This window comes from Conger conger, chromosome 3, assembly GCF_963514075.1.
Source record: "Conger conger chromosome 3, fConCon1.1, whole genome shotgun sequence".
NCBI classification, from domain to species: Eukaryota; Metazoa; Chordata; class Actinopteri; order Anguilliformes; family Congridae; genus Conger; species Conger conger.
The window spans coordinates 20843561-20855672 of NC_083762.1; the positions used below are offsets into that span (position 1 = coordinate 20843561).

General features: G+C 43.3%; 1 protein-coding gene across 4 annotated transcripts in view; it reads right to left on the reverse strand.

Annotated features, from left to right (window-relative positions):
- The window catches only part of col4a6 (collagen, type IV, alpha 6), a 91377-nt gene that overhangs the window by 12812 nt on the left and 66453 nt on the right, over positions 1–12112 (reverse strand). For 3 of the 4 annotated variants that reach the window (XM_061234348.1, XM_061234347.1, XM_061234345.1), the window contains 14 exons: positions 11413–11457; positions 11267–11320; positions 10974–11043; positions 10680–10790; positions 10420–10569; positions 8288–8383; positions 6435–6595; positions 6155–6334; positions 4381–4564; positions 3156–3209; positions 2210–2281; positions 1543–1650; positions 1153–1371; positions 116–277 (listed from right to left, as the gene is read on the reverse strand). In XM_061234348.1, coding sequence (XP_061090332.1) covers positions 116–277; positions 1153–1371; positions 1543–1650; positions 2210–2281; positions 3156–3209; positions 4381–4564; positions 6155–6334; positions 6435–6595; positions 8288–8383; positions 10420–10569; positions 10680–10790; positions 10974–11043; positions 11267–11320; positions 11413–11457 — 1666 coding nt within the window. The remainder of the gene's footprint in view (positions 1–115; positions 278–1152; positions 1372–1542; positions 1651–2209; positions 2282–3155; positions 3210–4380; positions 4565–6154; positions 6335–6434; positions 6596–8287; positions 8384–10419; positions 10570–10679; positions 10791–10973; positions 11044–11266; positions 11321–11412; positions 11458–12112) is intronic. The other variant, XM_061234346.1, reaches the window with a different exon arrangement.

A 12112-nucleotide genomic window follows, 5' to 3' on the forward strand; every position in this document is an offset into this window, starting at 1 on the left:
CATTCAGGAGGTGGAACTCTGTTACACTCTGATTCTGACTCAGTGTTGACCATGAGTAATATGTCGCTCGGTAGTCTGCCTCAATGTGTCACTGCTGTCAGGGTCTCTTCCTCACCTGGAGCTCCAGGGAAACCCTTGTTCCCAACAGCTCCTGCAGGGCCTGGGATCCCTCCTTGCCCACCTTCCCCAGGTAGGCCAGGCTGACCTGGGATTCCGGGATAGCCATCTTCACCTCGCTCGCCCTTTAGCCCAGGTACCCCCGAACGCCCATCAAAACCTGTAGCAGCAGGACAAGCATAGATTAGTGAAATGAGAGTGACAGTATGGACTGGAGCTCAGGGTGTGGGGGTGCACCAGAATTCAGAACTCTGCATTGTCTTATGATATTGCAGTTCATGACGATTCAAGTCACAAGTCACAAGTACCTCAATCAGCAAACGCTGACACAGACACTAGCTTATAACTAACTGAACTTGAGCTGCTAACCAACTACTGATCTCAATTCATTTCAGCATGACCAATCAACTAACAAAAAATATTTTATTTAATGAAAATTCGATTGATCTCTACTCTTCGACACAACTTCTGGATGTCCAGTTTCATCTGTGGGCCTGTCCAATTATCCTCTGTCAGTTCAGGAGGGTTTTCTCACTCTACAATCTGCTTGCTAATGCATTACAGCAACTGTGCTGAGCTGTCAGCTGACGTAACTGACATATGAGTTGCAGGTGCCTGGAGTGATAAGGCAGGAAAGACCCTCTCTGGTCGATATCTTCCCTCCCTGGGCGATACTATCACAAAATGGCATTACACCATGGGACACTAGGACATGGTTAGCACTGGCACGTCTAAAGGAAAGGGCACAGCACGGCACCATGTGTGCAATGCGCCTTACGTAGATAAACCAGTTCCATTTAAAGTATGTGGCTTAATTTAATTTACAGACTTCCTTAGCACTTAGAGTGGGCTGAAATGCAGCTTTAGTTGTATTTCCTTAATTTGTGGTTGGTGTTCAGTGAATACAGTAGACTTACTTAAATAACAAATTAGTGAGAAAACCAGGACTAAGAACGGGCCTGGCCATATGTGATGATATCATTATAAATCATACTAATGCGAATCACGAGAGAATAAAATTGTGACAAAGCCCACCTGGTCCACCTGGCAGTCCAGGTGTCCCTGCCTGTCCTTTGTCTCCGAGTTCTCCAGGGAGTCCAGGGAGTCCTGGGTCTCCTGCAGAGGCCCCCAGCACCTCACCCGGTTTTCCCTTCTCCCCAGGAAGACCTGGCAGACCATTCTTTCCCTGAGCGCCAGGAAAGCCGTCAGTCGAGAGCCCTGGGGCCCCTGGGTCCCCCCTGGGGCCTGTGAAGCCTGAAAAGGAAGACAAAAATGGAAGTGACAGCCTGATTAGGACAGAGGCTCCTTTGGGAATGAGAGCTCTGGTTCAGTGGAGCTTCTGACAATACAGAACAAATGTGTTAATCTGAGCACCGCTGTGGTACCAGAACTGGGAGTTGTGGGAGTTGTAGTTGCGACTCTTACCCGGTGGTCCAGGCAGCCCCCCAGTGCCTGGGTCACCTCTGTCACCCTTTATGCCATCAAAACCACGTCGCCCAGGATCCCCTGGGAAACCAGGCTGGCCTTTCAACCCTGAACAAAAACAGAAAGCAATAGAGGTTATCGACCAATCAATGATCTTTAATGACTCCTTAATTACCTTGATGTGTATGCTGTTAATATCCTAACAGAAAATAGATTTTACACCTAAAGATAATAATTTAAAAAATAAATCAATTCCCTATTGTACAATCAATATGTCTTGGCAAATGTATACACTTTTTTTTATTGAATGACAACTGTTAATATTATAGAGTTGTAGCTAAGGGGGTTCAGCATGTATCAATCTGCATTGCACTGTAAAGTTGGAAGTTGCATTTACTGAATTACACAGTATCTGTGAAAATGTGTAGCTAACTTTATCTCCTGATTGACAGCCAGATACCATAAGCATTTGTTAACTTGTATACACTTACATATAGCTATTTATACATTAATTACTATTATCCTAAAATATTTACCTGTAGACTATTTCAGCTTATCCCTCATTGGTATCTTACAGTAAATTTCCTGAAATGTTATTTTAAGACATATGAAGCCTTCAGAGACCAAGGTTTGTCAGGCCGAAAAATTAGAAATATTGGTGACGTACCTGGAGGCCCTGGGAATCCAGGTGGACCTGGTTCACCATCTTCACCGGAGACCCGACAGGGCAAAGTTGCGCCTACCAACACCACAGCAGTGTTAACAGAGGTGGCAAGGGCAGTTCCTGAGTCACTCTCACACAGGGGGCTCTACACGTTTCTCCTTAAAGACTGGGCATTACTATGCCTTCCATCGCTACTTACACCATATCCATTTTTCCTTACTAAATGACCAACAAATTCAACTGCAGCTACTTGTCTTATGTAACTACTTGTCTTATGTAAAAGTCAAATGTGAGTTTTGAAGGCATAGCTATGATGAAAAAGGATTACACCAGATTGTATGAATGCACCTTTACCACTCGGGTTACTGGAGAAACTTGAGAGATATTAGATTATTTATTTTTACTGTTACCAGTTGTTGAAAGTGAGTGATTCATGCATTCAGTGAAAATTGAATTGAACTGATCGCTGCTAGGTGAACCAGGCTCTTACCTCCTGTAGCCCATCCTTTAATTCACCATCTTGCACTTTCTGCCCCCCCCCCACTGCCCCCTTTCCAAACATTATCTCACTTCACCTTCTTCTCTCTGAAACACAGCCCTCCCATACCCCCTCCCATGTTAAAGCAGCACCCACCATAGCTACAATAGTCACATGCACCAGGGCTGATTGGCACTGATTGGGCAAACAGGGAAAGCAATAGTGTATTTTCACACTGCTGGGTGACTGCGCAGCGGTTAAACAAAGGCGCATACTGCAGTAATGAAGTCCTGTCCACAGTGGAAAGATCACTGGCTGATTGTATCAAACACCTCAAGAAGGTAAAAAGGGGGGAGTCTGTTTGTGGAAGGTGGTGGGGAGAGGGTGGGGGATGCTCTCATCTTGAGGTGTCTGATACAACGTGAGCCACTGGTGCTTAAGCAGTCCTAGCTGCAGCTCTTGGCATCTCACCTCCCTCTTCCAAAGAGGCCTCATTAACCCCCGCCTGCCCACAGCAACAGTCACCTGGTCAGACAACATGCACAGGAGGGTGAGAGAGACTGAGAGATTGCAAGACAGGCTGTCAATCATTCAAACAGGTCATCAACTTGCCAATCATTATGCACAAGCCCACAGCTCAGAGGGTTGCATTTCAAAATGCAAATATAATCAGCAAGGTTTATTCAGGCTCATTCAGTTAATGCAAAAGCAATTTTTGGACTCAGTAGTGCAGGTTCAAAGCTATTCCATTCCAGAGGGAGGAGAGAGAGAAGGAGATTGATGGGGAAATCATCAATGGACTGTCCTTATTCATATCCCAAATAATTTCCTCCAATATAATTTTTGTAAAGAACAGAGCCATGTATCAGCCAATTATTTATAATTTATCATTTTAATTATTTATTGTATTCTCTCTTTTTCTTCAGTCCCCCTGTCTGGAAATGGAATGACCAAGTGCTCATGATCATATAACAAACAAAATGAATTGGTAAATAAGGTTAGCAAAGGCATATCTGTCATAGAAATGCAAAACTAATCATCACACTCATACACGAGCACACACACTCACACCTATACAGCTGAATTGGTTTTGTGTCATACAATTTCAGAAAAGAAATTTGACTGCAAATCATTCTTAAACTATGAGCTTAATAGTGATCGAAATGGCATACATTTGAAAGTATTTGCATACATTTCATAATTCATATTTATGAAGTGTATTATTATTGTAAGATATTATTTGTCAGTGTTATAATAATGATGCTTTTGCTCTTATGCTTCATTTATACTTTGCCACAGTATGCAGTCATTTTCCCCTGAGACAGCACAAACACAGCAGCTGTTGCACATTCACAGCCATTAAATCACATTGATGTGTATCAATCAGTTAAGCAGTGAATGTTGCTCAAGGCAAACAGGCAAAGGAAGCTGAAACATGAAGAATAAATTGCAGCGAGAAGGGAAAAAATCACAGCAAGCCAGGCTTTTGAGCGCATCCACGAGCGCGTCCTTCCTGACCATCTGTCCATTTGGCTGCGTAGCCATCTTGTTGAAGTAAGGCTTGCTATTATGACTGGAAAATTCTGTTCATAAAAGAACATCCTTGGAAACACTGCATACTGTAGGTCTGTGTTCCCTTCTCCCTTGGGTGGGGCTTCCCATTTGCAGGCTCACACAGTTAACACAGTGCTCCTACCTGGGGGCCCAGGTAAGCCAGGCTGTCCAGGAAGGCCATTGATACCCGGGTCTCCAGGCAGCCCACGGATACCAGGAGAGCCCTGGTACCCAATCCCAGGCTCTCCTGGCCTGCCGAGCTGCCCCTTAGCGCCAGCAATCCCTGGGAGTCCTCGTTCCCCGATCACGCCATAGCCAGTGTCTCCCTGCAGAGATAAATGATGGTATAGAATGGTATGGCATGGTATAGAATGATGGTAACTTACTGAGGTTCCTCTAGCTCAGTCATTTTTTGTTTTATATTATATTTTATTCCCGATTTTCCCATTTTCCTAGCCCCGAACTATCACCAGCTACTGCTCCTGCTGCGTCAGCCTTTCACACGAGCCTATTCTCGCTGTTTTCGATACTCGGAGGAGAACGAGGTTAGCATATTCTTGGTTAGTGCATCATGAGACCAATAAAAATTCCCGGTTTCCCCCCCATCTTTCGCTGGCAAGTCTAAACCGATAGCTGCCTCGTCAATGCAAACCTCTAAACATAGGCAGCAATAGTGTGTCCGGGACTCGAGCACCTGTGCTTTGGGTTACTGTTTTAAATATTATTAGGAAATATTAGTAGAATACAAACTGCAGCAAGTTATGGTTGTTAATTACAGATGTCATTATGTCATTCAAATCAGTTTCATTTGACACACTTTACAGAATAACAGTACATAGAAAAAAGAAAATACATTGAAAACATTCACAGTAGTTACATCACCAAAGAGGACTCCCTGGAGCACTCCAAATGTAAGGTGGATTTACACAGAAATATTTTATTTCACTGCACACCCTTCAGTAATTAAACTGTCCAGGCTAAATGTTCCCAGGGACAAGGCCATGATACAGTAGCATAACCAAGTTACACAGAAAGAGCTGCTGGGTCATAAGTTCAGCTTTAGTAATGCTGAATGGAGACGGATCAATTATTAAAGAATGTTTCTGGCCATCTCTTTCTTCAGGGTGGTTAGCTTCAGTAGCAATTTCACTTTAGGCAACAGTTATATGTGCAGTAAATTCAAACAGATTTGCTTAATGAGAAAATCCATGTATAAATATATACAGTGAGGTCCATACTGTTAGCTGCCATACATAGCCCCCCATTTCAGGGCACCATGTTTGGGACATACAAATGTTATGCAAATGGAAGTACTTATGATTAGTATGTTAGTCATATATCTACAGCATGAAATGACTGCTTCAAGTCTGTGACCCATCACCAAGTGCAGAGTATCTTCTCTAGTGATGCTCTGGCAGGCCTGCACTAAAGCCATCTTCACCGTCTGCTTGTACTGGAAGCTAGTTGCTGTAAGTCTTCTCTTCAGCATATGAAATGCATGTTCACTTGGATTCAGTTAGGTGAATGGCCAGTTTTTACAACTCCTTTGTGGCTTTAGCAGTATGTTTGGGTTCATTGTCTTGCTGTGGGATGAAACCCTGTCCAATAAACTTAGAGGGGTTCATCTGCAGGCTCTTTTAGGTACTTGTTGGCAAACTGTAATCTAGCTATCCTGTTTTCGTAGCTAACTAGTTATGTGCATCTTGCTGTGTAGCTTCCATAATTCATAGTGACCAGAAGGCCTCACAACCACAGAAGACAGGGCAGCATGCTGTATCTGCCTCATCCATCTGCTTATCACATTAGAAACAAATTACTTCATCCATCTACATCAACTAAACAGACCACTGCTACAAGAGGATGGCTTAGCACACTGCAATGAATAAACATGATTTGGTTGTTAATTCATTACTTACAGGGGGTCCAGGACGTCCTGCGATCCCAGGAGTGCCGTCCCGGCCAGGACGGCCCATGTCTCCTGGGAGCCCACGGGGCCCTGGTCCACCTAGTTCACCTTTCTGGCCCAGGCCCACTGGGTAAGAGGGTTCACCCTTCTCCCCCTTCCGTCCTGAAAAGCCCCATTCACCAGGGTTACCCTGGTGAGACAAGATGGCTGGTTAAACTTTACGATTTAGGCTTTACACTTACAAGTTGTTCATGTAGACCACACTTCTCATTGAAATGCACTTGACTCACAGTGGGACCTGAGGCGCCAGGAGTACCTGGTGACCCCGTGTCACCAATTTCACCCTTTCTTCCAGGAAACCCGGGGGAACCAGGGGACCCTGGAAGGCCTGGTGGGCCCTGCTGGTCAAACCCCCCACCACCACCGAGACACTGGCAGTCACCCGCCTCTCCTGTAAACCACAGAGAATATACTGGAGTTAATAGACCCAATTTGAGACAAGTAGACAAACATTTCTTTACATAGAAAAGATTATTGCACATTCATAAATCATAATCATTTCTCAAATTCATATTCACAGGACTTCACCGTTTCCAGAGGAAAATGTATAAATAGTTAAATACTGAATACTGGGGTGTCTCGGTGGCGCAGCCTGCAGAGCACTGACCGCATGCTCATTGTGAGCTGCGTCTTTCCCCCTCTCTCGCCCCCATTCTTCCTGTCTCTATATACTGTCCAATAAAGCTGAAAAAGGCCTAAAAAATATCTTTAAATTAAAAAAAATACTGAATACTGTTGTTAAATGCTGTAGGTTTATAGGCTGGGCAGTGTTTCCATGAGTTGTAAGCATTAATTAAAAAAACAGAACAGCTGTACATTATGTATGTGGCAGGCACAATATGTTTCATAAATCTTTAAGAAATCTCCACCATTGTTTGCATTTATTAAAGAAATGGGATGTTGAGGAGAAATTCCAGTTGAAATACTATCAAATGCAATCAAAATGATCTTTTTTGCCAGTTATATTACAAATAAAGAGGCAAATCAAATACATACTTTGATTATTCTTGATATTATTTTTAACAATTTGAGATTTTTATCTTAGAAAAACACTGCTGGATGATTTGGCATTTGTCTGGTGTCTGACATAATTAACAATTCGATTTGCATTAAATGTTTTTTCTCCAATCAGCGGGTGATTAAAAAACCTGGTCCTTTTATGACTTTGCTTTATATCTATTTATATATAGAAAATTACATTTGCTGGTTATTTCTAAGTAATCTTGATTTTTTACATTTCAAATTTAGTAGTAGAGACTTGATAACAAATTGACTGAATTTCCAGATATCAGTATCTTCTGATGGCCTTAATACCGAATTACCCAGACAGCAAACACTTAATCACCACATGTGCCATAATGTTGGCAGAGGTAGGGATGCACCTATCGCTGTGATTGCTTAGTATTGGTTCCTACAATGGCCAAACTGCTCTGAACTGCTAGCGCTGATTCGGTTGGATTCAGTACTATCGATGTAATAGTGGATGTCATTATGTCATTGCAACAGCCTACTCAAGGTTCAATATGCACTGGAAAGCCTACTGTGGTTTTGAAAGGGAGCAAGGACACCTGAGCATTAAAGAATGCATGTTTGGCAGTACAGAGAAGCTCATTGCTCCAAATAATTTTAGCTTTGAATACAATTTTTCATATTAAATAAAAGCTTTATTTATAGAAACAGCTAATTACATTGAAACCTATACCATCCTGTATCAGATGTACAGTAGAGCCTATTTTCTGACGGTAATGTTCCATCCCATTCTTCGAGGGGCTCACATTCCCAAACTAATGGTAGCAGAAACACTGTCGGCTACATTAAATCACCTCAATGAAGCACAAGATAATCGAAACAGCAGTCAAATTAGCACACTGGGTGCAGTGTTACATCTCTTAGATGTAACATTGCTTTCTATAATTAGCAATGGACCAAAGTTAATCAGGTCTGGATCGCAGGGAGGTCAATGTTTCAATTTAACAGAAGCTAAAACAAAAACCACTTCCATTAAAAAGGAAGTTGTATTTGCAGAGTCCCAGCTTTACTAAGCAGGTCAGGTGTGCACGTGACTGTGTGCGGGGTGCTGTACCTTTTCCTCCTGGTGCACCTGAACTTCCAGGTGGCCCTCTCCGGCCTGGCTGTCCTGGAGGTCCACGTACGTCAGATGGCAGTACATTTGAAGGGCCTGAACACATAATCCTAAATGTCAGCCAAATGCTCTCATTCTTTCCCCCTCCCACTCTCAAACAGATACACACACAGCCACACAAAAATATATTGAGTATACAAATGCACAAATACAGTACACATGACAACTCTCAGTAACTGCTGTGGTTGTGTGGGTTTATTGCGATGGGATACCCGTTCATTCAACACCACAGTTACATGCAGACATATACCACTGCAGGTTCATTTCCTTCTTCTTATTTGATATTGTTAGTTGGGCCCATCCAGTGGTGGGTGGTTTGTTTCAGAAAGCATTCATTCTGATTTGCCATGCTGGATTATAATTAAGTGGACAAAAAAAGTTATATCAACCTTATTGATTTCCCATTAGTTGCCATGGTGAAGGGGAAAATCAATCATAAAAAATGGAACATTAAATAAGTGTGATGTTTTGTACATTTGCCTCCTTTAATATCAGCGGTGTGTTAAATTGATCTGAATGTACTTCATAGCACCAAAATACATTCATCCAATGAGGATGAAAAGGGGAAGGAAGCAGAGAAGGGAGAGCTTGAGATTTTCTTTTTCACTTTGAGGGAAATAGTGACATCTTGTGGTAGACTATAGTAATGCAGCTTTTCTGGGGAGTGGCTTTTCACATACTGACTACATTCCCTACAGCTCCCATGGGTACACTTGCTGAGGACTGTTCACAGAGCAGTGGTCCTGAAGTGGAGAGTGAGAGAGGGAGCACTTTGTAAGACAAACCCCAGCTGTCTAGGCAGTTGTTGATTCTAAAATAGGATGAGGGTTCAAAGCACATTCAGTGACCTGACACCAAGTATGAAATCATTTGACAAATTATAACCGCTTTGGGTTTATTGTTACATTGCACTGTTTTAAGCAGATAGTCTGCAGCCAAAAGAAGAAGACACGGAATGAAAGAGAAAGCCATTGACAGCCATTTGGTGTGCAGATGGCTTGTCAAAGAAGATAGCTTCCACCAGTTTAATCTACACTGCAGTCAGGCTGAAGCCCACAGTGGCTCTTAAGCTGTCTAGTACAATACACACTGGGGAGGGTTCAATAAGAGAGAGTGCCTGTGGAGGCTTTCTGTTTTACTCTCAGGTTTCTGGCAGGGATAGACTAAAGCTGGCATCATGCCTTAAGCATGGCCAACTCTGGTTCTAGAATTTTACATGGCCTGCTGTTTTGTGCTGCCAATTCAGACCTGAGAAACCAGGTAAGGTGAGTTAATCAATTCCTTTAAAATTGGCCAATTAAGAGTTGAGTAACAGTTGCCGTGGCTCTCCGAGAACAGGGTTGGAGACACCTTCCTTAGGAAAAAGGCTGTCTTCTTGTACAACAGAACAGTGTCCTGTCACAGGAGGAGATAAACTCAGGGACAGAGCATATACTGGGTTACTTCCAATGTTTTCTTGATGTCGTCATTGTTTGTTCATGTGGGACCGACTATTGCATGAACAGTGACAATATTGCCACTCGCCCTTTGGGGCCCATGGTTACATGGGGAAGACAGGAAGAGAGGCTGCTTCACAGTGAGGGGAGGACAGTAAACACAGGGAGGTATACCTGCCAGCTCTCGCTATCGCACACAGCTCTGCATAAACCTTGGCAACATGAGCTCACTATGGCCAAGGCCTCTGGGATATGCAATGAACTCCAAATAGCTGCACCAAAAAGGGCAAAACTAGGGCTAAAATCACAAATTTTGCTTGTTTCTCGGACTGTCCTACAGTCCATTTGTATTTCATATCTTGTTTATCAAACCTCATGAAACCTCATGTTTTGGCCATACCAAGCCTTCATTACAACCAGATTTTGGTTGATTTTGGAGCATTATATCAAGTGTGCATGTCTTTTTCTTTCATCGTTTCTACTTTTCTTGACTGCACCTTGAGCCATTGGGTTGGAGTGCTTGCATCTCTTTGGGCATTTCAAACCTCAGTATAGCAGGTGCAACATAGTTTTTTCCATCAATGTGAAGATACCTGAATAGGCTGGCATCGATTACACTCTTTGGTAAATACTTACGAGTTCCACCAATTGGCCCTGGAGGCCCCGGAGGGCCTGGAAAGCCTGGGGCCCCTGGGAGCCCCTCAGATCCATAGACAGGCCGTCCTGGGTTTCCTTTCTCTCCTTTTGGGCCGTCGGTCCCTGGAAACCCATCAGCTCCAGGCCGACCTGAGAGAACAAATTGGGTGGCAGGTCAGGGGTGGGAGAGATTGTTAAGAGTAGCATGTCATCACTGCTAATCGTAATATGTGACTGGTGTTATGGGGAAACCATTTTACCTATGCCGGAGATTGAGCTCCCTGGGGGTCCAGGTTCTCCTGGGTACCCCAGAGGTCCCTGGTCACCTGTAGGGCCTGGTAAGCCACTGATCCCTGGTTCTCCTATGGGACCTAGAGCCACAAGTCAGAGGACAGTCATGTTAATGTGTAGGTAGAGACAACTATGGAACACAACACAAGAGTCACCTTCAATTTCTCCAGGTTGCTCTTTTAAAGCAAGACATTCAGCTATTATATGATCAGACTCATTTGGTGTGTGTGTGTGTTGGGTTGGGGGGTTTGTGTGGTCAATACCTTGGACAGAGACCCCTTGCCCATCAGCAAATGCAGGGGGTCCAGGTAATCCTTGATCTCCATGTTCTCCCTGCAGATAAGGAGGAGTGCCATCATATTGATTTAATTCTCGCCTTCAGCCACAGCTGTACAGCTCTGTTTCGCATCAACAACACTGCTGTGTTTCCCGCAGGGCAGTGTCGATGGAAGTCTACAAAGCCTGTGTTATTACTTTTGCTCCCTATCTATCATAAGAATGTCATCTCACAAGTGCCATCCCACAATAATGGAAAGCGAGTCCCTTACGGACTTACCTTAGGCCCAGGATATCCTTGAGGTCCAGGCAGACCTGGGTTACCGGGGTACCCCTGGGCATGAGAAATTGCATATATATGTGTCAGTTACAGAAGAGGAACTCACATGAAAAACAGCACTGTCACAGATGTTTTTAATGTCCTACCGTGCTGCCAGGAACCCCAAGAGGTCCGTTCAAACCAGGAGCTCCCTGAAAGACCAAACATCAAAATTCACAAAAGACCAAACAGCAACAAATGTAACAACAAGGAGGCTTCGGAGGTGGATGGTTTAAACTGATTATATATCGATTATAATAAAAAAAGTACAGTTGTCTTCCATAGGGATGGCTCTGGTCTTCCAAACCCTTTTCCAAACTTTTAGGATGTTTCACTTCAGGAGAGGACTTGATTGGCAACACTGAATACACTAAATTCTTCCCACACACAAACCAAACAAATTCCCCCAGAATTTATTCAGAATTTGTGTGAATTAAGATCATTATTATCGAATGTCATTAGAGTTGGTCTAATTATTTCCTACCGCGTTAATTTGATATATACTGTATATTCTAAGTTGATGAGAAGCCTAGATTAGCTGAATGGTCTGTTACATCATTATGTATTGTGATACACAACAAATCTTCTGTTTGAAATATGTCCTTCAAAAAAGTTTTTTTTCCCCCAGGTCGATACAGATTAGGCATCAGCTAGCCTTCCATTATGATGTTGGATGTATTTAGTGCACTGTACAAGACATTTCATTCTTCAATCTGAAAGATACAGTCGAAAGTCAGGCTGAGATACACTGAAACACATTTCTGTGCCATGCCCTGAGTTGCCCCAAAATCAAAGAAATGTCCTCCA